At 40.5% G+C, this 26974-nt stretch overlaps 1 protein-coding gene across 5 annotated transcripts in view; it reads left to right on the top strand.

Moving 5' to 3' along the window:
• Positions 1 to 26974, top strand: part of SLC66A2 (solute carrier family 66 member 2) — a 120134-nt gene that overhangs the window by 68910 nt on the left and 24250 nt on the right. For 3 of the 5 annotated variants that reach the window (XM_083187791.1, XM_083187793.1, XM_083187792.1), the window contains one exon: positions 7714 to 7930. In XM_083187791.1, coding sequence (XP_083043917.1) covers positions 7714 to 7930 — 217 coding nt within the window. Of the gene's footprint in view, positions 1 to 7713; positions 7931 to 9379; positions 9503 to 11998; positions 12141 to 26974 lie in introns of those variants that run through there. The other 2 variants (XM_083187795.1, XM_083187794.1) reach the window with 2 other exon arrangements.

The following is a 26974-nucleotide window of genomic DNA, read 5'->3' as shown; positions in this document are numbered from 1 at the left end:
GTCAGGGACATCTGCTAGAATCTCACTAAAAGTTGTTAGGGTGCAACCACAAAACATACTGTAGCTAATGTTCATAAATAAATGATGCAGTCTGTAAGCCGAGCAATCCTGTGTCCCAATTCCACCATCCCTATAGTGATTTTAATTCTGCATTAAGCATATAGCCGCTATATACGGGATGTAACACAACTCTTTGGAAGAAATGGCTAATTACAGAGTTTATGCACTATGCATAAACTCTGTAATTAGCCATTTCTTCCAAAGAGTTGTGTTACATCCCATATATAGCGGCTATATGCTTAATATCCAGACTTGGCAGTATTTCAAGTAAGTGACCATATATTTTAGTCGGCCCTTTGTCACAAACCGTTTAAGTGCCAACGTTGCTATGAGAGATGGTCAAAATGGCAGTGCTGTTCACAGCTACTGTTTTTTTTAGTGCAATATTTAACATAAATTAATTGACCTTGCTGTATTTGTATTTATACTAATAGAACAGTTGCAGTGAGCAACACTGGCATTTTTGGAGGATTTTTAAAGGACATATTGAGGATCTCAGGCAGCAATGGCACTCAAAGGGTTAAATGTCTTACCGGGTTGGGTACATGATGCCTGAGATGCTGGTGGTCAGACCGACAGTGGTATCCTGATTTTTCAGAATCCAGATAACTGCTTGGCAAGTATTCCCCCCCCCCCCCCCCCCCCCCCCCCCACTGCACTCAACCTAAACCTGTCCTCGCCCATCTCATCTGATTTTACATGTCCTCCTGCAGGCAGTGGTTTATACTTAGCAGAGCCTGCTGACGGGCTCATGAGCAGCTCGGTACTCTATGGAGTCAGACTGTGGCAATGGAATGGGATTGTAAGTAAGGGAAACATCTAAAAATGAGGGCTGCAGGTGTACTTCAGGGTCCAGCCTTGAACCCTGGCAATACTAGGTATCCCAGCTAGTTTAAAATAGGGATAAACTATTCCAGACAGTGGGCAGGATGTTCTAACATACGCTGTCCATTTTTGTCCCCCTTCGCCGGGTACCGCATTGTTAATAATCGATTATTAACGCAAGGGACAGCTCTTGCGATAAGAGCTGTCCCTTGTGATGTGGTGCTGGCACTGGACTTCCGGGTCAGAGACCCAGGAGTCCCTCTGCGCATGGCAGGGGGCATGCTGGGAGGGATCCGTGACTGATCCCTCACAGTAGAGCTGTGGTAAGAAGCCCATAGGCTTCAACAGAGAATTCCCTCCGCAGCGCTGCCACTGCAGAGGGCCATTGGAGGACCTCTAATCCACAGTTAATACAGCAATTAATAAAATAAATAACTAAATAAATATATAAAATATATATATATATATATATATACACACACACACACACACACACAATGCTCTGCTTTTAATTACCCATTTATGTTCATCTGCACTATAACATAAAAAGTTTGAATCAGGTTTTAGTTTTTGCATTGGATAAATATGCGAACCTTGCGTTTAAGTTGTGCTTGGTAATTATAAACAAAGATCATTATTGTGTGCCTGGGGCTTGTTGTTAATTCCATATCCATGTCGCAGGTCATCATTAATAATATACCTCACTTAACAAGTTTCATTGCTTGGTAGAACTTTGCAACACTAAATGCTGTGTTAATCACTTGACATACTGCTGTTAGCAGATGGTATTGTGAGAAGACGATATATTAGCATACGCTCTCCCATCAGGATGTTTGCCATGTTACTGGCTCAGGGAAGCCTCGCCACAGATTTTACTGAGTGTTTAATTCTCTCCTTTCTTTGTAATTACTCCTTTCATCCAACTTTAACTTAAAAGGAATTAAGTTTCTAGGTGTGGTGTTCTGGGCATCCGTGATATCTAGGTGGAAATGTATCAACCCGTGCAGAAAAATAAAGTACACTACCAACCAATCGGCTCCTAACTGCCATATTAAAGGCAGTGCCATTTATTATTGGGGACACAGGGTGAGATGTATCAAATCTTGGAGAGAAATAACATATCAACCAATCTGCTTCTTTAGGCTTCACATTTCTGTTAGAGCGAGATGTACAAAGCCTTGAAAAGTGATAAAATAGAGAGTGATAAACCACCATTTTTTCAAACACAGCACAGCAGTCACATGGCAGCTAGGAGCTGATTGGCTGGTGGTGTATCACTCTCCATTTTATCACTTTTCAAACTTAGTACATCTGGCCCTTTGGGGGGTATTCAATTTTTTGTCGTGCTCCCGCAGCCATCTCCCGACGGGGGAGATGGGTGCGGTGCCCTATTCAATGTTGTCTTCCCCGACAGCATTGAATAGGGGTTCTTGGCAGAACGAGCCTGACTTCACAAGTCGGGCTCGTTCTGCCGAGAAAAGCCGGCTGGAGCTCGTCTATTTCCGCCCTCAACTCGCGGCCACGCCCCTTTCTCGCCGCTCGGCGGCTGGGACATTGAATCCCGACCGCCGAGCTCAAGTCGAGCAAAGCGAGAATGGGACAGGGGCACGGCTGTCTAGCTTGCTTGACAGCCGTTCCCCCTACATTGAATACCCCCCTTTGTCTGAAAGTGGCAGTATGGAAATGTAAGTGAATAAAATCCGATACTAGCTAGCATTGCAATTGAATCAGCATAGAAAGTGGCAGTATACTGCACCACATCATCCACTGGCTACATGAAACGAATTCATGCAGACAGGTTTTGCAATGGTAAGGGCTTGATGCAATTGTGTTAAGCTTTTAGTTTGCTTTATGCAGATCTCCAGCAAATACTTGATAGGGCCTATATGGCTTTGATTGTTTCTTGTACTGGTATTGACAGCTGTTTCAAAATTATGTTATCGCCTCATGATTCTTAAAATGGTCAGCATTTACTTATTTAAAAATGTCAGAAATACTGTATTGTGTTTGCAGGTAACGTTTTGCTGTTCCACAAGAGGGCAGCACTTGCACAGCTGAAGATTTTTTAGCACTGCTTAAACTCTAATCACTGCTCTGTCTTCTTTTTTGACCAAGCAATTCTAAAGCTGGAGGGCCTGTGCTTGTGAAGCTTAAATGCTGTTTTGTTTTCTTTTAGCTATGGAAAAGGGATAGGAACGTCCACATAATGTGTAGGAGTTTCATTATTTAAAGTAATATAAATGCAGCATTTACTTTAGTGTTCATTGTTTGAAAGTTTCTATTATGTCCCCACTTTCTCTTCTCTGCTCCAAACTATACATATTGAGATTTTTTAGTCATTCTGGGTAAGTTTTTTGTGATTGGGTGCTAGGAGTGGTGGCATGGAGACCCAGTTGCGGATGCCCAGCAGTCCTTTCTGCCTCCTGTAAACTAAGGCTTCTCCTGTAATAGCCACATTTGTGGGGGCAAATTGGATCTGTACCCACTCTGGTGCCGACAGATCTTAATGAGGGACAAGGCTGTTGCAGGAGGCTTGGCACTGCAACAGGAGGGTCTGGAGAGACTTACCAGACACCACCCCCTATACGCGGGTAATTGCCGCTCCAGAAGTTTAACAATGCACAGGAATGATATTTAATAACTAGGTGATTCATTGCGCCCTACGTTTGCTCTTCACACAGTCGTAAGGGCCTCCGCCTACTTAACCTGTGAATGTCTTTATTGTGTGAAATATGATGTGTATTATATGAAGGATTCCCTGCTGTGGGTTTGGGAGTGGGGGTGGTGTGGGGGAGGGGAGGGATGGGTGCGTGGTTACTGCGGGTGGGGGATGGGCGAGTGCAGTATTGCCGCGGCTGGGTGCAGGGGTACTGCGGGTTGAGGCTGTCTGGGTGTGGGGGTGCAGTGTGTGGGTGCATTAGAACCATGGCTTGGGAGTGGCAGGGGGAGGGTGTCCGTGGGTGCGGGTGGTGGAGTTGCAGGTGTGGGGGAGGGGTGGGTGCAGGGGTGCTGCAGTTGGGTGGGAGATGGTAGGGGTTGGGGTGGCACCGGTCTTGAAAGGGCGGGCAGGGGGGTTTGGTGGAGTCTGCTGTGGGTGGGGGAGGGTGTTTGGGGGTGGTGTGGGTGGGGCAGTGGCAGGTGCAGGGATACTGAGGTTGGTGCCGTTACACATGTGGTGGTGCCCTGTGTGTGTTGGTCAGGTGTGGGGGTGCACTGGTTCAGTGACAGGCAGTTACTGGAGGTGCGTAGGTGGTGGTGGTGTGGGGGATGGATGTATGTGTGGGTGGGTAATGCGTATGGGGGATGAGCGGGTACGGTGTTGGGGTGGCTGGGTGCAGGGGTACTGCGGGTTTAGCAGGTCTGGGTGTGGGGGTGCCTTGGGTGGTGTGCATTAGTACCGCGGGTTGGGGAGTGGCAGATGCAGGGAGACCACAGATGGTGGAGGGTGTCCGGTGGTGCTGTGGGAGAGGTGGTAGTGGGTGTGCTGCAGGTGGTGCTTACTTACACGGTGGAGATGTTGTCAGGAATGGGTGAGAGAGAAAAGTGGGCGATTCTGAAAGACTCTCTAAGCAGCAGTCTTTCGCAGCTTAGCGAGCCCTGAAACAATGCCCGGCCTAATGTCCAACATCCCTGCCTTCCCCCCACGCCAAATCCCGCCTGTACCATGTGAGGGTATGTACGCGAGCACATCTCCTCGCATTCGGATGAAGGGGAGAGAAATCATTCGATGGCCACCGACCATCAAATGTACTCTCTGGCCATCAGAAATTAGCTGATTTTATTTCCTTCTTCGGGCATTGGCCCACCTGCGTTCCCAGGGAAATGCCTAGCACTGTAACGGCGATTCCCATAAAACGCTGGGCGTTCCCCTGGTCCGGTCCGATTTCTGCCCCCCTCTGGATTGCAAAACTCGCCAAGCCGTTCACTCCTGGGATCTGCATATATACAAATACGTGCATCATCAGAACAGCGAGGCTCGCGGCTAAATGCATTAGCCACGAGCATCGCAGTTTGGGGTAATCCTGCCTGTCCGCCGACAGTGAGGATTCCCCTGGAATGTAGAATAGGGTGAGTGGCTGGTGCCAGGGGGTTAAAAAGGGAGGATCGCTTGTTTTCGGTGATCCCCGCAGTTTAACCCCCTTGCCGGCCGTAATGCATACGGCCCTTTGGCTGTTCTTTCCCTGTGACTTCCCATTGACTCCACTTCCCCCCCCTCTTCTTCTGCCTGTTAGGGACTTTGAACAAAAGGGAAGTTTCTAAGGAAATTTACCTTTTTTCACTATGCTCTTCCTCACTTGTTGAGCTAATTTACTTATTATTCCCCATTGGTTATCAGTAATGTGAGTCATTCTACCTATTTATACCAGTGGGTTGCTTAGTATATATCGCCTACCTCCTATTGTTTGTTCTTGTAAACAGGGACTATTTAAGCATTGAGCACTAGGTGATTGATTCCGTTAATGGCAAACTACACAGCCGCAAGTAAATGCAGCTATTTACTGCACTTATGGTATCTCTGGACTTGCAGATTTTTGTTCATAACCCTAAAGGGCTAAAGATCCACAAGTCTGGGGCAACATAGATCCGCAAGGGGGCATGTTGTAGTGATGTTGACAGCATTTACAAGCTGTTACAATGGAATCCTGCTTGAATTAAACCCCTGGCTGTCAGTCTTTCTGCCTGACAAAGGCAAATTGTCTTCAATCTACACACCATGCTGAACTATGGTAAAATGTTTTCTCAAAAACTTCATCCTGGAAACACTCAGACACTCAAACATAATACAAGTATGAAGTATAATTACTGTTTAATGGTGTTATTCTAGGGAACAGATGAAAAGATTGCCAATAGAATCACTGTAATAACTTCTGTTCCACAACCTTCTGACTTAGCAGGATACATAGAACTGACCTGACATTATATGCTGAAATGCCAACACTTATTTGCTAAATTGGGATCTGCTTCTTCTGGATTAATTAAAATGGTGTCATTTCACAAATTGATTTGTAGTGGGTTTTCTTGATTGAAATAAATATTGCTCATCATTTCTTGTGTATATCAGTCAATGATCAGGTGACCTCGTCCTTTGTCATTTTGCAGGATATTGCTTTCTTCAGTTAACAAATAACCGCTTATATAGCCAGAAATGCCAAATGGTGAAGGTGAATTGCATTTTTATATGAAGTACCTAGAGATGTAAGATAGTGACTATAATGCTTGCATTGGCATTAGGTTTAACCCTTTCAGATCCAGCGTCTAGTCAGGCTCAACAGCCCTAGCGCTAGTAGCCGATCCAATGGTGAGCCACTTTAATATAAGAACAGTAACATTGTTCAACTTTCAATGTAGACCATTTATGAAAAAATATATATATTTAAATTTAAACCAGACTGTTTGAATTGCAAAAGGGTTAAGGTTTTGCTTTTAGAAATTAGAGCGAAAGAAAATACAGCGAAACCTAAATAGATGAATGTGTTTTTCTTTTGTTTTTTTAATTGTCTTTTTTTTTTTTTTAATTAATGATTTGAAATCCCCCTGTAATGCATAGCAACCAAGAAGAAATGCTTATCTATCAGTCCTGCAGAGTTTATTTTATTGAAAGCAAATGCTTTTATACCATAATACAATTTCACATGTTTTTGTAGGGTTTTATCATGTGTATTAAGGGTTGCGTCCGATTAGACATGGTCATTTACAGCTAATAATTAACTCTACTGGGGCGATGTAATTAGCACTGATGCTGTCACTTATCATGGATTTTTTTTTTTACCTGCAACAGAATCCGGGATATGCTTAAAATTTTTTTTTACCCAACTGCGACCACGAAAACACATAGGCCCATGACTTATTGCAGGTCCTATGTGTTTTTGACTGAAAATGGAAATATTTTTAGGGGGAAAGGAAGGATAATTGGATGGTCCAGTAAAAACAAATCACATCTGCCATATTAAGTAACTAAACTACAAAGAACATTCTTTGCAAAGTATTTGTTCATCAACATGTCAGATTGTTGCAAATAGATGACTGATTATACAGGTTAAGGGGGTATGCAATCTGGGATCACGGCTGTCGATCCCCGCCGACAGACGTGATCCTGGCCCGTTTGCGATCAGATCGACCGCATAACGACAGACAGGATTCAATGTCCCGCCTGCCGATGGGCACAAAGGGGGCATTGCCGAAAACAGCCGTGGATTGTCGATCTGCGGCCCGGATAACGACAATCCACGGTCGTTATCGGCAAAACGGGCCCGACCGCTTCTGAAGTTGGGCCTGTTCTGCCGTGATCCTGCATCAATGCTCTCGCTAATGACAGCATTGAATAGGGAGCCGCCGCTATTTCCCACGTCGGAAATAGCGGCGGCACATTGCATACCCCCCCTGAGTATCCCTTATCCAAAATTCTCGGGACCAGAAGAATTTTGGATAATGGATTATTCCATATTTCAGAATATTTTTATATTTCAATATGTATATTGAGGTATCTTGCATTGATGTTGTACAAACACATCAACCACATGATATACACAAATATGTTTATTTGTGCATAAAACAAGGTTTCACAACATGAAAGAAATTTTGAATGCAAAAAAAATCATTTTCTTGCACATATTTAGTGCCAGTGACGCCATCATGTCTTCAGTAGCGCTGTTACAAATGTCCCCAGTAGGTTTTTAACAAGAAACATTTTTTTTTCACATTCTGGAATGTATGGTTTTCGGAATAATTTGGATAACGGATATTTGAATTGGGGATACTTGACCTGTACATGTTTATTTTTTAGGAGTTTTTTTTTTGAAGAATAATTATTTTTTTGTTTTTTTACAGATTTTGATATGAACTTCTTCTGGCACTGGAGCAGATTCATAGACTATGTGCAGTGTGTGCTGGCGTTCACTGGTGTGATTGGTTACATCACCTATCTGTCCCTGGATTCTGTGCTCTATGTAGAAACACTGGGCTTTCTTGCAGTATTCACTGAGGCTATGCTCGGTGTACCACAGCTTTACAGAAATCATCAAAACAACTCAACAGAAGGAATGAGGTGAGAATCTTTGCAAAAAATATATTAACATATACTTTTCACTGTGTATATGTGTATATATATATATATATATATATATTTATTAACATATACTTTTCACTGTATATATGTGTGTGTATGTATGTGTGTGTGTGTATATATATATATATATATATATTATTATTATTATTATTATTAGAACAATTGTTTTTGCGAGTTCTCAAGCATTTTAGAGCAAACGGTTGCTTGTCATATGCTCCCAGGCATTAGTCTGACCAGCTGGCATTGTAGCACAATGTACATAAAGTAATGGTTCCAACAGTGGGCAGTATTCAATGAGAAAACTTGTGCTTTGTTCGCCTTGGATGGAGCATTTTGCTCTCCAAAAGCGAGCAACCCTATTCAATGTGAAATATTCTCTGTCTTTCTAAGTGATTTTTCCGTGTAGCAATTCTCCATCTTTTGATGGGGAGCTGGAATGTGAACTTTTAAACTAAAAGTTTTTTTTTTTTAATTTTGGTGTCAAAAAATCAGGTTTCTTTTTCTGTGAAGGGGCATGTTATTTTTATTCATGTGCTTATAGCACATGAATATATATTTAATTTAATAATAAAATTTTTTTTTTTTTTTTTTTTTTTTACACAGTGCAGCCAGCAGGGGGCCGGAGCGCTCGAGGCGCTCATTACATATTCATATATTCACTGCACCCATTCGATATGCACGAACGGGTGCAGTGAATACTGGGTCCCCCGCTGGCTATAGGGGGGGGCAGCCTGTGCTGCCTGGGTCCCGGAGAGCCCCCCTACCCTCCACATTCCTCTGGAGCAGCCAGGGAGACTTTAATCTCTCTGGCTGCCTCCCTCCCTCGGCTCCCTGAAAGCTCCCTGAAAGCTCGTCCGCTGCAGGGGTTAAGACTCGCCGCGAGTCTTAACCTCATTGAATAGAGGGAGCAGGAGTGGCAGCGAGCCCTCCGGAACACGGAGAGTGCATGGAGAGCGAAATAAAACGCTCTCCATGCACGGAGAACTTTGTCATTGAATACTGCCCAGTGAGTTACATTGGTAGAGCCATCTGGCAGTCACCTTAAGAACTTTACGCCCCACAGTACATTGGGACAGGTGATGGCTAACCACCATGGAATAATTTAGACCTTAATTTTATTCCTCGGCTGTCACCTGTGAGGTGGCAGCCTAACCATCCTATTGGTTAATCTGGCACTGAGTGCAATGTGATTAACTTCAGAAGTTGGCTAGCATTTCTACTTGTACGTTGTATGCATTGGTGTTCATTCATCTTCACTGAAGCCTTCCAGAAGAGATTCCATCTAATACTAGGGATCTTGCTGCATTGAAAGCAGCAGGGTTGACAATGTACTTGTTTTGAGAAACACAGGGCTATGTAAACAGCACAGCGAAAAGATAAAAGTGTCACTGTTATACAATTTTAAAGTTCTCCCTATTTTTCTTTCAGCTTTTTTTATTTTGTTTATATGATTCATGCTTGCTATGTTGCCCTCTTTATATTCTGAGTTTATTTTTTGTTTCTTTATTCTCTACAAGTTAAGAACAAAAGCTGCAATAAGCATAATACGAGCACTGACTATTTCTATATTTTAGTCAAATTTAAAGTAAGTGTTCACATGCTTCAAACAAAAATAAAAATGTCACTGGTGGAAACCTTTTATGAGCCAAGGGAATATTACAATTTCTTGTATAGAAAAGTTTAGTTTGAAATATGCTGTCCTAATGGAAAAAAAAACAACACTTTTTTTTTTCTTTCATTTTTGGTTTTCGTTCTTTTTATTTTTCTTTCTTTTGTAATTGGGAAGAAAAAAAACAATCCTACTTTTTGACAGAGAACTGGTTATCAAAAAATTATGGAAAAAATATGGAAGGGAAAATGCAATATATACAGGTCGAGTATCCCGTATCCGAGTATCCGTTATCCGAATTATTCCGAAATACGGACATTCCAGAAAGTGAAAAAAAATTTTTTTTTTGCTAAAAACTCACTGGGGACATTTGTAACAGCATCACTGGAGACATGATATGTAACTGGCACTATATATGTGCAAGACAATGATTGCTTGGCATTCAAATTCAGTGCTGAGATAGTACACACATTTTGTTTCACGTTTTGAAACCTTGTTTTTTGAACAATTAAAATATATTTGTGTGTATTTTATGTGGTAATAAAATATATTTGTGTGTATATTATGTGTTTATACAGCATACATGCAAGATACTTCAAAATACATCATTGAAATATTAAAATATTCCGAAATACGGAATAATCCGTTATCCAAAATTCTCCTGGTCCCGAGCATTTTGGATACGGGATACTCAACCTGTATATGTTTTCATGAAGGTTGCAGGTGGTCAAAACAACATGTATGCACTATCATTTCCTGTAGAATGGATATAATGGAGATCTGTTAAGCCCTATACACACTAAATGCTCCTGCAGGTCATTAACTATGTCCTCCATCTTCCTGCATATACAGATTACTGAGCACATTGTTAATGAGGACAATGCTGCTCATCCCCTCCCCGCCACCATTATTCATTGCCGGCGTCGGAAACTATGTATATACACTAGTGAAATTAGGCAACAAAAAAAACTTCCCCGCCAATATATCAGCCATTTTAAGTGATTAGTAGTAAATATTTTGGTGATTTTAGATTTCCAAATAAACCATTTATTTATTAAAGATTGTAGTCTGAAAATAAATAGGATCGCAACTACCCATTGATAAAACTCTTTTTTTTCTTTTTTTTTTTTTTCCTTTTTTATTCTTTATTTATTTCAAACATATAAACAAAATACAAAATAAGTATATAAAAAAGAAAGACATACTCTCTGCAATTATCCCACATTTTGGGATTTTTGCTGAATATATATATGCATTTTACTGGTATATATGTCTCACTTTACTTAACCGTTTACTTCTGGATATGTTCAATATAACCATTTTAAACTCGGCTACACGAACATTTAAAACACCATTCATTCATTCATACATCTCCACACTTCTTACAGACACAAAAGGGAGAAAAAAAAACTAGGGTAGGATTGTAATTAATTCTTCCTATTACAAGGGGAGCACCGTATCCTTTTGCCGTCATTTTGCCAGCTTTTGCTTGCTTCTTTCTTTTTTTTTTTTTTTAATACTACATAGTAGAATATTACATCACATCAAACCTTACATTAGATTACACTCAAATACAAATGCATTCCTCCAATATTGCGTTTGTTGCCTTTTGTGTCCTTTTGTCTCTCGATTTCCATCTTACCTCCTTAGCTCAAATCGATATTTTGCCTATTACACCCTTCTCGCATACATTGTACTACTCCACTTCTTCCCTTCCCTTTCCCCTATCCTCGTTGTTCCTCCCTTACATGGCCTACCCAGTTTTCACATTCCTCAAACCTTGGGTACATTGATAATAATATGATCTTCCGTCCCGTACCACTTAATCTATCAGGGGTCAATTGGATTACATCGGCCTCTCATGCTCACATGAAGTTGGTAACTAAATATGTCAAAAAGGAGGGACAACAAAATCAAAGAGAATGGGTAAAGGATAGAAAGATAAGACTAAGAAGAAGAAAAAGCACACTATAGTCATTAGGTCTATACTCCCAAGACCTGACCTGGGTGTCTCTATATTAGATTGTCTGATAACATACCGATGTAAGACAGCTGGGTTGCGTCGACCTCTCAAAATTATATAAGGTGGGTAACTGAGTTTACCATTAAGGAGGGACAACATAATCAAAGAGAATGGGTAAAGGATAGCAAGATAAGCTCAAGAAGAAAAAAAAGCACACTGTGATCATTAAATCAGTATTCCCATGACATGATCTGGATCTCTCTGTATAAGGTTGGCTGATGCCCAAAGGTGGCAGTCATCTAAATTTTATCGACCTCTCAAATTCATATAAGATGGATAACTGAATATAACAATAAGGAGGGACAACATAATTAAAGAGAATGGGTAAAGGACAGCAAGATAAGGTCAAGACGAAGAAAAAGCACACTATTCTATTCTATTAATCTATTCCTTTTTTTTTTTTTTTTTTTTTTAGTTGTTCTCCCTCTCAACTGAACTTCCATACCATTGAGTTTCCCTAAAGGGAAGTAGAATTTGGTGCTGTGTTTGGGCGTCTAAAGTTTTAATAAAGGCCCCCCAGATCTTATAGAATCTCCTACCTCCTGCCTCTCTTTCTGCTAATGCATTGTATTTCTCTAAGTATAAAGTTTTTATTAAACTATTTCTTACCGCCTCTAACATAGGGGCGCTTTTAATAGTCCAGTTTTTTAATATAGTTTTCTTTGCTACCATGACTATTATTGTCAATATTGGAGACAAATTCCTCTTGTCCTGGATTATGTTCCAGTCCGAGAAATCTGCCCATAGCAATGCTTTATAATCAATTTTTACATGTAATTGAAATGTATAATTAATAAAATTCACTACTTTGTACCAAAATCGTTTAATTTTTATGCAGTCCCAAAAATTATGCTTAAAAAGTGCATTATCCGTGTTACATTTTGGGCAAGTTCCTTTCTCTTCTATAACCATGTGTTTACGTTGACCTTGCGTAATATATGCTCTATGTGCCGTGCGAAAGTGAACTTCTTGCAACATTGCTGAAGGTAGATTTTTTAGTGTCTTTCCTATCTGTGTGAACATATTTAATATTTGAGTGCTGTCCTGGAAGTCCCTATACCAGGAATTGTAAAGTGTTGCCCATATTTTTTGAGTGTTATCGGGGAATAAGTCCCAATATAAAAATTTTGTTTTATAAGAAAAAGTGCTTTTTAAAAGTGCTTCTATTTTTTTTGACTCATTAATTTGACAATTTAGTGCAATTGTAGGGAGTGGGTTCATTATGCTCTGTGTGTAGTGTCTTAACTGCAAGTACATGTAGAAATGTTTTTTATCCAAGTTATATTTTTCTGTCAGGGCTTGATAGGTATAAACCACCCCTCCTGGGTCGTAAACATCTTTGATCTTCATTATGCCCTTTTTGGCCCATTCCTTGAACATTACATTCTCCATTGCTGGGCGAAAGAGGGGATTTCCTCCTATTGATATATATTTGGATCTGGTGTATGAACTTCGTAGATGTTTATGTATTTTTATCCATGCTAGGTGGGCCGACATAAATATATTATTGGATTTTAAATTAGTCGGTATACTATTCTTTGGAGTGTGTAGTAGTGCGTTTAATGTGTATGGTGCTACCAATGTTTCCTCCAGTTCGATGTTTGTATAAATTGATTTTTGTAGAATCCAGTCTGCTATATACCTAAAGGAGACAGCCAAAGAGAACCTTTCTATATTTGGGATGGCCAGTCCTCCTTCCTCTCGTTTTAGTTGTAATTTATTTAATGCTATTCTTGCTTTCTTTCCTGACCACAAAAACTTTGAGAAGGCCCTGTTACAGCATTGGATGTCTCCTTTTGATATCCTCATAGGCAGCATCTGGATCAGGTAAGACAGCCTAGGGAAAATCACTGATTTTATTACAGCAGCTCACCCCATTAAAGATAAAGGTAGTTTATTCCAATCTTCCATTTGCTTCACTATTTGTTTGATCTTAGGGGCAAAATTGTTTTTATATAGATCTACCATTTTTGGGGTGATCTTCACACCCAGGTATCTCATTGCTTTTGACACATGCTTAAATTGTGGATGGTTCTGTTGGAGCTCCATGGGTATGGCTATCCCTCCCAAACTTATTATTTCTGATTTATTTTGATTAACTTTATAGCCTGCAAATGCTTCAAACTGCTTTATCGTCTTGTATATGTTTGGCAATGAGATAGCTGGGTCTGAGATAAAAAGCAATAGATCATCGGCAAACAATGAGGTTTTAATTTCATATTTATCCATTTTAATTCCATGAAAATCTTTGTTAGCTCTCAATGCAATGGCTAGCGGCTCAATAGCCATAGCAAACAACAGGGGTGACAATGGACACCCCTGTCTTGTCCCTCTTGATATTCCAATGGGATCTGATAGGTAACCGCCACTTAAAATCTGAGATTGTGACTGGCTGTATGTGGCCTTTAGAACTTCTTGGAATACCTCAGGGAATCCAAATCTTTTTAGGGTCTCCATGAGGTGGTCCCACGAAAGCATATCAAACGCTTTCTCTGCGTCTATGGCCATTAGTATGTTTAACTCATTGTTCCGTGTCTGCTCCAGCCATTGAGCCACCGCCATAACCTTTCTTATATTGCAAGTAGAATGTCTCCCCCATATAAACCCTGTTTGGTCCCTATTTATTATGGATGGTAAGTATATTTTTATTCTATCTGAGAGAATTTTTGTAAAATTTTTATAATCTACGTTTAAAAGTGAAATAGGACGATATGACCCAGGTAAGACTGGGTCCTTGCCTTTTTTTGGGAGAACCCTTATTAGAGCCGCATTAAAGTATTGTGGGACCTTGTGTGAATTTATTATTGTATTGAAAAATTTCGTAAGGTCTTCTGAAATTTCATTTATTAAGGTCTTATAAAATTCTCCCACAAACCCATCTGGACCAGGGGCTTTATATGGTTTAAGTGTTTTTATTGCTGTCTGTACTTCTATATTTGTTAATGGGGAGCATATTTTTTCCGAAAGTTCTTGAGGAATCTGAGGCAGGCTTACTTTGCTCCAAAAGGCGCTCTTAGCTACATTATCTGGGGGTACTCCCGTATATATTTCCTCATAGAAGGATCTGAATATTTCCACTATTTGTTTATTTTCTGTTTTTATTCCTTCATGATCCTTCAATCCTGTTATTATCTTTGGTGAATATGAGCTTCTTAGCAAGCTTGATAAGATTCTTCCCGCTCTATTTCCCAGTTTGTGAAATCTGAGATCTCTTTGGAAGATATATCTGTCTCCCATTAATTGCAAGTTATTTTCAAACTGTTGTTTTGCCACTGCTAGATCTAATTTGGTTTGTGGATTTGGGTTTAGTTTAAACTTTTGGAAAGATTCTGTAAGGGTCTGCTGTATTTCTGTATAAGTAGATTTAAACGCTTTTTTCCCCTGTGCCTCATATGACATTACTGCTCCCCTTAGTACAGCTTTCGCTGCCTGCCAGAAGTTTTGGGGGTCTTCCTCGGCCTGTTGCTTATTATTTTCTTTATAGTCCAACCAAAAAGTCTTTAACTTTTCCCTAAATTTGTCTGACCTGATTAAATGCGTTGGAAACCTCCATTGTCTGTAGGGGCCTTTATCTTGGGTGGGGGTTATTTTTGCCCATAGTAATGCATGGTCCGATATTACTATCGGTTCAATTTCTGTTGCTAGCATTTTTGGAAATATGGATTCTGAGCATAATATAAAATCTATCCTTGAGAGGGAATCGTGAACCTTTGAATGGCATGTAAATTCTTTTTCTACTGGGTGTATAGCCCTCCATATGTCCACTAGCTTTAATTGTTCACAGAACCATTTTATCCCATAACTTGGTAAGGCTGGTCTTTTTACTTTTTGCTGGTTTCTGTCCATGTAATTTGATGCTACCAGGTTAAAGTCTCCGCCAATCATCAAATTACATGAACTAAACGGACGTAAGATTGCTATCACTTTTAGAAGAAAGCTCTTGCTGTAAGAATTAGGCGCATACACAGAACACAATACATATCTGATTTTTTCTATACATATATCGACCACTACGTATCTACCTTCCTTATCGATGATCACAGAGTTGAGTTCATACTGTAAGTGTGATGCAATTAGAATTGCTACTCCTCTTGCTTTAGAATTAAAAGGAGCAGCTGCCACTACCTTTCTCTTCATCATATTTAACTTCTCAGTTTCTTTTTCTGTTAAATGCGTTTCTTGCAAGCAAGCTATTTCTATATGCATCTTGTTCAGATATGTCAGGACTTTTTTTCTTTTTTCTGGGGAGTTTATTCCCCCTACATTCCATGTAGCAAATTTAAGGCCCGACATGTCTGAAGTGTTTTGTTGGCATATAATAACCCCTGTTTCTTACAATTCCTATATGACTGGGAGGGGAGCACACACGAGGAAGACCACAAGACATGGGGGCACACTCACTACATTCATACCGTAATAGGGTGGGATTTCCCCTGCAGCCGTATCTCCGGCCAGAGGATTTCCCTCTCATTACCTACAATTTTCTAAGTAGACTTCCTTGGAGCTGAAGAGGGGTAAACGGGGTGAGCCTTTCCGGCCTTATGATTTTACTATATTCCCCGTTGCCCCTCTTGAGCCTTGTGGAGTTAAAGCTCCTAACCTCTTCCCTCCATGTATCGTATGTTTCTCTTTTCCTCTCTTCTCCTCCTCCCCTCTTTCCCCTCTCCCTCCCTCCTCCTCGTTCCCCCCCCCCTTTTTTTTTTTTTTTTTTCCCCTTTCCCCCCATTATCCCTTCTTTCTAATCCACAACAAAGGCCCATCAAGGTTGAGACTTTCTAATTATCAGCAAATTGTTCAGAACCAGATGGTTATGCAGTATATAGTAGGGGGAGAAGGGGCGAGGAAATAGAAGAAAGAAAAAGAAAGAGGGGGGGGGGGGGGGGAGTGGTTCAGTGGGCAGTATTCAATGAGAAAAGTTCTCCGTGTTTTGTGGAGAACTTGTGCTTTGTTCGCCTTGGATGGAGCATTTTGCTCTCCAAAAGCGAGCAACCCTATTCAATGTGAAATATTCTCTGTCTTTCTAAGTGATTTTTCCGTGTAGCAATTCTCCATCTTTTGATGGGGAGCTGGAATGTGAACTTTTAAACTAAAAGTTTTTTTTTTTTAATTTTGGTGTCAAAAAATCAGGTTTCTTTTTCTGTGAAGGGGCATGTTATTTTTATTCATGTGCTTATAGCACATGAATATATATTTAATTTAATAATAAAATTTTTTTTTTTTTTTTACACAGTGCAGCCAGCAGGGGGCCGGAGCGCTCGAGGCGCTCATTACATATTCATATATTCACTGCACCCGATCGATATGCACGAACGGGTGCAGTGAATACTGGGTCCCCCGCTGGCTATAGGGGGGGCAGCCTGTGCTGCCTGGGTCCCGGAGAGCCCCCCTACCCTCCACATTCCTCTGGAGCAGCCAGGGAGACTTTAATCTCTCTGGCTGCCTCCCTCCCTCGGCTCCCTGAAAGCTCCCTGAAAGCTCGTCCGCTGCAGGGGTTAAGACTCGCCGCGAGTCTTAACCTCATTGAATAGAGGGAGCAGGAGTGGCAGCGAGCCCTCCGGAACACGGAGAGTGCATGGAGAGCGAAATAAAACGCTCTCCATGCACGGAGAACTTTGTCATTGAATACTGCCCAGTGAGTTACATTGGTAGAGCCATCTGGCAGTCACCTTAAGAACTTTACGCCCCACAGTACATTGGGACAGGTGATGGCTAACCACCATGGAATAATTTAGACCTTAATTTTATTCCTCGGCTGTCACCTGTGAGGTGGCAGCCTAACCATCCTATTGGTTAATCTGGCACTGAGTGCAATGTGATTAACTTCAGAAGTTGGCTAGCATTTCTACTTGTACGTTGTATGCATTGGTGTTCATTCATCTTCACTGAAGCCTTCCAGAAGAGATTCCATCTAATACTAGGGATCTTGCTGCATTGAAAGCAGCAGGGTTGACAATGTACTTGTTTTGAGAAACACAGGGCTATGTAAACAGCACAGCGAAAAGATGAAAGTGTCACTGTTATACAATTTTAAAGTTCTCCCTATTTTTCTTTCAGCTTTTTTTATTTTGTTTATATGATTCATGCTTGCTATGTTGCCCTCTTTATATTCTGAGTTTATTTTTTGTTTCTTTATTCTCTACAAGTTAAGAACAAAAGCTGCAATAAGCATAATACGAGCACTGACTATTTCTATATTTTAGTCAAATTTAAAGTAAGTGTTCACATGCTTCAAACAAAAATAAAAATGTCACTGGTGGAAACCTTTTATGAGCCAAGGGAATATTACAATTTCTTGTATAGAAAAGTTTAGTTTGAAATATGCTGTCCTAATGGAAAAAAAAACAACACTTTTTTTTTTCTTTCATTTTTGGTTTTCGTTCTTTTTATTTTTCTTTCTTTTGTAATTGGGAAGAAAAAAAACAATCCTACTTTTTGACAGAGAACTGGTTATCAAAAAATTATGGAAAAAATATGGAAGGGAAAATGCAATATATATATGTTTTCATGAAGGTTGCAGGTGGTCAAAACAACATGTATGCACTATCATTTCCTGTAGAATGGATATAATGGAGATCTGTTAAGCCCTATACACACTAAATGCTCCTGCAGGTCATTAACTATGTCCTCCATCTTCCTGCATATACAGATTACTGAGCACATTGTTAATGAGGACAATGCTGCTCATCCCCTCCCCGCCACCATTATTCATTGCCGGCATCGGAAACTATGTATATACACTAGTGAAATTAGGCAACAAAAAAACTTCCCCGCCAATATATCAGCCATTTTAAGTGATTAGTAGTAAATATTTTGGTGATTTTAGATTTCCAAATAAACCATTTATTTATTAAAGATTGTAGTCTGAAAATAAATAGGATCGCAACTACCCATTTATAAAACTCTTACTGGACTGTCTCCAGGTGCCCCCATAGTTTTTCTGTGTAAGGACTTTTTAGAGCTGCTTTCAAAGGGGATTAAAGATATTTACATAGTTGTAAATTCTACATCAGTTTGTAATCTTTAAATTATTGCACAGATTTCAGCAATATGAAATAGGGCACACTACGAACACTCTAACCATTAGGGGGAGATGAATCCTTGTCATGTGTCCATAACATAAAGAGATTGTGATTAATGGTGATTAGCTTTCCTTTATTCAAATATATAGTAGCTCTTGGATATTACCTTGAACAAGTTTGTCACTGTCACTGGCCTCTTAGATTGAAAGAAATCTTTTTTTATACAAATTTTTTTTCCATAGTGCTTGCTAACTCTGCATTGATAAAATAAAAATACTGTATCTAAATCTGCATTTCGAACACTATGGTGCATATTTGAGAAAATGGTTCAGTCAAGGTAATAGTAGATAAAGCCCAAACACTCTTTCTGAATAGATATTCAGAAACAACTTATCAATTCCTGGGGAACGAATGCCAATGAAATGTTTACCAACATGAAACAATGTGCTGCTCAAATATAATTACATTAGTAAAGATGTACACTACCTTTTAAAAAAGTGTCTTGTACTGTATGAATGTATGTATGGACCAGAGCAATCGGCCTCGGTGAGTAGAAATTCGCATTGAATGAGGTTAGTGGGTATTTTTGGGTTTTTGAGACCGCCTACCTATCGGACTATTAAGAAATTGGAAAGTATAGTTGGGGAGACTGGGGCAAAATCAAAGCATTTGTACTAATGTTGTTCCTGGGCAAAGGAAGAATAAGATCTACTGTACAGTTAAAATGTCTACATTTTTTTTTTTTTTATTCAAAATGTCTCCTTAAATATAGCTTCCCCCCCCCTCCCCCCCCCCCCCCCCCCCCCAAAAAAAAAATATCTTGTGGCTCAGCTTGCCCCAGATTAAGCTGGTCACATGACTACAAAAGTATAAAGTGGCCACCTGGTCCTTAGTGCTCACACTTAACAATTTTTTTCCGGTTCCACACATTTATGGTTAACTAGTAGACCCGGCCGGCGTTGCTCGGGAAAACATTGTTTTTTTTTTTTAATTTTCCAAAAATTGCTGTAAAATTTTGCCTTCTGCTGTGCCAAAGGCCCAAGATTGTAACTTGATAAAACCTCCACCATAATGTTAGAATGTGTTTGAATTGATACTCCATGGCAGCAGTGAAATCAGGTGTGGCGTTGTTGTTTGAAACACAGCGCTCCTGACTTTATAGCTTGTGAGTGTGTTAATGAATTCCACATCCACTCGATTAAGCACCTATGATGCATTTTTTTGTGTGTGTGTGTTATGTATTTGTAGTGGTGTGTGTGTATACAATGTACAACTTCTTATATAGAAGATGCGAGACTTACTCGCAAAGTTTTGCGTACAGCATATCTTGTGCATAAACCCTTTTCTTAAGGCTTGCTAGGGGAATTTCCAGCATCAGTGGTTCCCAGATGGGAAGAAAGAGGAAACAAGGTTCTGGGTTACTCATGGTATAGTCTATTCCTCTGAGTCCATGTGGGAATCACTGATTTCCCTACCTAATGTGTATAATGGATTTTTATGTTAATCTTTCTTTTTTTATTTACTCCTTTTTGCTTTGCTAGTCAGATAACTGGAGAGCTAAGGGAGGGCAAGTTTTTTCAGTCAGTTTATTTTAGTGCTTAATCCTCGCCCCTCCCTCATATCCTAGCATCAGTGATTCCCAGATGGACTCAGAGGAATTGATTCTACATTGAGGAAGCCAGAGTTTTCGTTTTAGTTAGTGCACAATTGAGCACCCTTTACTTTTTAATAATTAAAAGCATCGGGTTGAGCCAGCAACAACTGCGTCCGAAAGAGAAAACAAATGAATTGCTGCCATAGAGTTACAGTTGCATTGCCACCTGTGAATCATATTTTTTGTGGAAATGTTTAAAAGTAAAAAAAAAGCTTAACTGTAAATTAGCACCACTTAGATGCTAAATCTCTTGTTGCTAAGAAAATATGATTGTTTTAATTACTTATTATGAAGAAAGGTTGTCCATTTATATCTGCTGTTCATTTACCCAGGAGTTGGCAATAAAGCAAACTGCCATTTCACCCCACACGGTAACTGATAGAGTAAAGCTGGCCATACATCAGAAAGATCGAGACCAAACTGAAGGAAAAACTGGCTGGAGGAATAGTATATTGCTGATATGCTCAGTAGGTGTTGGAACTGATAATGGTAATGCCGTCACTGACACTGGTGGAAAGGGTTCTGACAAACTGATAGTAAAGCCCCATACACACTAAGTAATAGGGGCCATGCCCGATATAATTACCAATATCAGGGGCGGCCGTGGGTCCCGATATTGTGCCTACACACTGAACAATATCAGTAAACTATATGGTTCAGTGACATCGCCTATAAAGCCAAATTGACCTGCCTGTTCAGCAGACCGTAATCATTATTAACAACACGTGGGAGCACACATTGTTAATGGTTTTGAGTGTACACACTAGAGGATATAGTGAACTATATTGCTAAGAAAGCCCTTTCTAAGCGTTATTGTTCACTATATCGTCTAGTGTGTATGGGACTTAACTGTAATGTAGCTTTTACCATTTGTGAAAAGATACATTACTAATGTCAGGACAGCAGGGATATTATTGGACAATCTGAACCATCAGATATAGTAACCATACACTGTGAAGGGACAGGGAAATTCACTGGGACAATTCACTGCTACAGCCCTGGTGTTGATGAATAATTATTGAATCTTTAGGACATGCTGGATGATTTTAGCATGTTCGACAGACCGATAAATAGTGGTTATTTGCGACAATTCACTTTACAGTTACCTGGGCCAATAGTAAAGGTGCCATTTGGTTACTCAGTTCATTTTCACCAGTTTAGATACAGTGGTAAGATGGGGAACATTTCAGAAAGCACAAGAAATATCGGCGCAGATGTATGAAGTTATATGATACTGCTTCTCCCCAATGTATAAAACAGCCACTATTCCATATCAGCTCTAGTAGGTTAAAGATAGTAGGCCGATATGCCAGGGCAAATGTATGAACGGTTAGCAGCTCTGACGGACTGTTCCGCCCCCTGCCACTTTAGACCTAGACAGCTGCAGGTGGCTATGGCCTGTCCCCACAGTAGGGACAGCGCTGTCCCTGTTGCTCGCTTCAGGCTGCGCAGGAGATCTTGCACATGCCTAGTGAGCCAGTCGCGGCAGTTAGAGACAGCGTGTCTGTCTGAACTGATGCACTGTCTCCAGCAGGGGACATTGCCGGAGGGGGAGAGTTTGCACTCCTTTGCTTTGGCAGACAAGATGTTAATATGTCTTGTCTGTGTCACTTCCTTCTTTGCCTCATTAATGAGGCACAGCATGAAGTGTTATCTCGCCAATATTATACATCTACCCTTTAGGACTAATCTGATCTATATAGCACTGCTTTGCACTCATAGCCGCATTTGGAATTAAAAAAGGTTCTTGTTTCCTAGCACGGCGCCACCGATTTTAATTGTATGCAATCGGGTTGCAAAAAATCGGGTCCATCCAATGCAACCAAATTGCATGCAATGCGATTGACCCGACCGACACGATTTTTTACATTGGCCCCAATGTTAAATGCCCCCCAGACCCCTTTTTTCATTGTATGCCCCCCATTGTTAACGCCACGATCAACGTGAACCCGAAGTGTGGCGAGTGGCGTCAGTATGCGTCCTCCGACCTTTTCATACCCCCACTATCCACGTCGGCGTGGAGTTGATGTTATATAGCGTGGCAAGCGCAGAGAGCCACCGAACCCGAAGCATGCCGAGCAGACGCGCAGTACTTCAGACGTATTACGCGTCCCCTCGCGGGGCTCGCCACGCTTTGGGCTCGGTGGCTCGCTGCGCTCGCCACACTATATAATACCGACTCCACGCCGACGTGAATAGTGGGGATATGAAAAGGTCGGAGGACGCGTACCGCCGCCTCTCGCGGGCTCACTGCATTCGGGTTGGCGTTCATCATGGGGTGCAGTTAACAATGGGGGTGCATTTGACATAGAAATTACCCATCAGGGTGGGTATACAATCAAAAATTGGGTATGGGGGGGCCATTTAACATTGCTTCCTATGTAAAATTGGGTCCATCGCATTGGTCGCATTGTATGCCATTATAATGGCATACAATGGACCCAATTTGACATAGGAATTTAACATTACATACAATGCAATGTAAAATCGGGTAGGTCGCGTCGCATGCCATTATAATGGCATGCGATGGACCCGATTTTACATTTGTCGGGAAACCTCAAAAAAAGCCCGAAGTCGGGTCCCATCGCATACCTTAAGTTAAGGTATGCGATGGTACCCGATGGGCGCCGTGCTAGGAAACAAGTACCTTTAAAAAATGATAGCAGCGTAATCTATAGTATGTTGCGCTATGCTTATTGAAGTTTAAAAAACTGTTACGTACATATAAATGAGAATTGCAAAATCCTCCATGAGCATATTGAAAGTTCTATCCAACCCATAGGTCAACAGTGTCTAGGTTGACGGTCAATATGACAACACCATATGGTCGATATTCACATGTTCAACATAGTCAAAAGACCGAAGCTGCAATTTTTATTTTTTTTTTTTTTTTTTTTTACTTCTAACTGCTTCATACTTTACGATCCACATAGCCTCTGATTTGGAATTGTGATGTGTGTGCTGAGTGCAGCAAGTCATCTGGCCAAACTATGGCGAGTGAAGTGGGGCACTAATTTGGGGTCCACATGCTGAAATTTGCAAATTGACAATAAAAGTGGAAAACTCATGTCAACCTTTTCAGATGTCGACCATTCCCTTGTCAACCTAGACCTGGTCAACCCTTTATACCATAACCATTGAAAGGTTGGATCACTTTGCCTCAAAACCGAGTTAGATAAATGCAACTTTATAACCATTGTAACATTAATTCAAAGTGATTTCTTTTGGCTTACAATAAATTACAGAGTACTTTGAAGGGGCAGAACTACATAGTTCCAAACAACTTTTTTTTTTCTTTGTTACATTATTAAGAGCCTGTTACCCATATAAAAATAGTCAGCACTTTTGTACATCTAGCACAGTGCTTTGGTTTATCTGGTTAGATTGCATACTTATCCACTAAACAATGGTGCCTGGTTGGCCTCTACTCTGAAAGGCTCTGCAGCAAATGTGGCACTGGGGTCACCAACCTTTAACTCTGCATTTGACCTGGTTGGCCCTCAGGGGCACTCCATAGAAGGTTAGGATTATTTAGCAGGGATTAAGAGCAAAAACAATCATTTGCACATCCGGCTCCTCTTTCAGCACTATTCCACAAGGCTGTCCACCAACAATGGATTTTCTCCAATCTCCTAACACTACAGTAGATATGCAAAACTGAATGAGCGGCGCCACCTGTGCCTCCTTCGCTATAGCAATTTATTAAAGGCAATGTCCCCCTTTTATTATTTTCTTAAAGGGGTGTCTGCCAATCCTCAAAGTTCAAGTAGTGGTGAGTTACTTATAAGAAAAATTTGTGTTCAATGGATGGGGATGCTGCGACTATTGCTCTTTCAAACAATTAATAAAGTATCACCTGTTCTAACTAGAACAGGATAGAACCTGATACCACTGGAATAAATTAATTGGCTGCAATTACCAACTTAAAAATGAACACTACTGTGAGTAAAAAAGTTAAAAATTTATTACAAAAAAGGTAAAAATTACAATAGGGACACTCTAGCCCTCCTGCCTCATCTAAAAGATAAGCACTTTATTTACTACCTATACTCTGAATTATTTTTTAGACCTTTTTAGATTTTATAGCATTAAATTGTTTCCATATTTTAGCTTTATCCCTAAGGAGCAGTAACAGTTCTAGGATAGGAAATACACCCATTGTAATTTTTTATATATTAATTGTTTGAAAGAGCAATAGTCGCCGCATCCCCATCCATTGAACACAACTACAGTAGATATGTTTAACTTCAAATTCCTCTTCCTATTTAGGATGGGCTAGTTGGAGGCTGCCATCAACAATAAGTATATATCTGTTTTGGGCAATATGTGTATAGTATTAAGGGTACATTTATGAAAGCTTCTAAAAATGTAGAGCTGATGTTGCCTGTAACAATCATTAAAATTCTGTGTTTCATTTATCTATTGCATCCGACAAATGAGTCTGATTGGTTGCTAGGGTACTAACATCAAGCATTAGTTAACTTACCCCTTTGTTTTCCTCTGTTCTAAATACTACATTTGGCTACGCTTATTGATCAGATTGTAGACCCGAATTAATTTATAATTTGGCCCTCTTTTAATTAGGGATGTGCAGATCTGGATTTACCCAGATCTCAAAACAGTATCTTATTGGCTATCCGGCTGTCACAGGTTTTGAAGCCAAAACATGTGATATCTGATAGCCAATAAGATCCCGTTTTGAGACCCAAGTAAATCCGAATCTGCACATCCCTAATTTTAGTATCTACTGCTTTGTGCCTTATTGTTTCCGTCTTGTGAGCTTAGTAGTTCTTCTCCGATACTCTGCTTTTTGTCTGTAATTGGATTACAACTCTTAGTGGTTTATTGGTTTTTAACTGTACACAAATGTAGGAGAGAAACTTTGAGGGAAAATTATTATTTTACATCAGTTGCAGAAAGCAAGGCTGAGTTGAGTTAAATTGTGTCTAAATTGATTACAAGCCTTGGAATATGAGGATCTTTATGTGTGTTTATTTCTTTCTGATGAATTCTTTTTCAAACAGGCAGTATAATAAGAAAACTAAATCTAAGCTATGACATCTAATTGAGGTTTAAAACCAAGTTATCTCCAATGTGGGACTTTTGCAGTGAAGTAAACACAGTTTGTTGAACCCTTGTGTTTTCAAATGTGAACCTCAATGAGAACATCATTTTTATGTTCTTTCTGGTTACTCCATGTGAATTTTCCTTTTGGGGAAACCGAAATGTATCCTGTGGGGAAGCTAGCCGGCTGCTTTATTTGTTGACAGAGGCACCAAACAGAAAAACTTTCCTGACCACATGTTTTTTTTAAATTGATGTAGAAAATGCTGCTCTATGGGAGCACCTGCAGTGAGAATAAACCAATGGCTTAATAGAATTGTCGGATCAAAGAAAATAAAAATGAAAATTTTGTTAATCCGTACTGTGACCAAGAAAACTCCCCCCCCCCCCCCCCACCCCCTCTCTGTTTACTCGATAAATGGATGTTGCTGGTAATTCCGCTTCTAGGGAACTCCTACAACACCTACTTAACAGAGTAGAGGAACAAGAAAATAATCAATTTCAGATTATACAGTTATTACGTACTTAGAATCTTTCCATAATAAATTGGTTCATTTATTTAGTAACAGTTTTTCTTATATAGCGCATACATATTCCGCAACGCTTTACAGAGAATATTTGAACATTCATATCAGTCCCTGCCCCAGTGAGCTTACAATCTATATTCCCTACCACATGTATACGCACATACAGACATTCTAGGGTTCATTTTTGTTGGAACCCAATTAACCTACCTGTAAATTTTTGGATTGTGGGAGGAAACTGGAGTACCCGGAGTAAACCCACGCAAGCACGGGGAGAATATACAAACTCTGCACAGTTAGGCCATGGTTGGGGTCGAACCCATGATCTCAGCGCTGTGAGTCAGTCATGCTAACCACTACACCGTCCGTCTTTGCCATAGGGAGACCGCTTAAGGGGTGTGGATTGTTTTAACGACCATAGTTAGGTTGACACCATTGGGTCCACAGGTGGGAAGATCGATATGGGACAAGGTCATCATGGGTTTTGGTCGACTTATGCGTTAGGTCGACATGGGTTCACTTTTTTTACCCGAATGTCGACAGTCGACATGAACACAGTTGGAAGTCAACCGTAGCCCCTCGCATCGCTCGCTTCGCTCACAATGCTTCGGGCACGGTGCCTCGCTGCACTCGGCACACTATTTTATTCTCCCACCATGCCCTAGTTGATGGTAGGGCATGAAATAATGCCTGTCGGCTCAAAAAACAGTGAAAAAACCCATGTCGACCTAGAACCCTGTCGGCCTTCCCACCTGTCGACCCAACGATGTCGACCTAATGACTGTCGACCTAACTATGGTCGATAATACGACCGTATGCCCGCTTTGAGTGCCAACATCTCTGTGAGAGATGTTTAAAATATCCACTAATAATGCCAGCGTCACTCAGATGTGTTATATTAATTCAAATAAAAAAATTTGGTACTTGTGTATTTTGGCGGCGCCCATTGCATCGCATACCATAACACATACGATGATATGCGATGCGACGCGATATCGTACGATAGTGCACGATGGCATACAATTTTTAAATTGTATGCCATTGTACATGGCATACGATGCCATAGGATGCGATGCGATGCGATTAAACATTGGTGCTTATACTATGTTAAGCACCCAAATGGGTGCTTA

The sequence above is a fragment of the Crinia signifera genome, chromosome 5 (genome assembly GCF_055691185.1).
Source record: "Crinia signifera chromosome 5, ASM5569118v1, whole genome shotgun sequence".
Classification (NCBI taxonomy): domain Eukaryota; kingdom Metazoa; phylum Chordata; class Amphibia; order Anura; family Myobatrachidae; genus Crinia; species Crinia signifera.
This window is presented reverse-complemented; position numbering and strand designations above follow the sequence as displayed.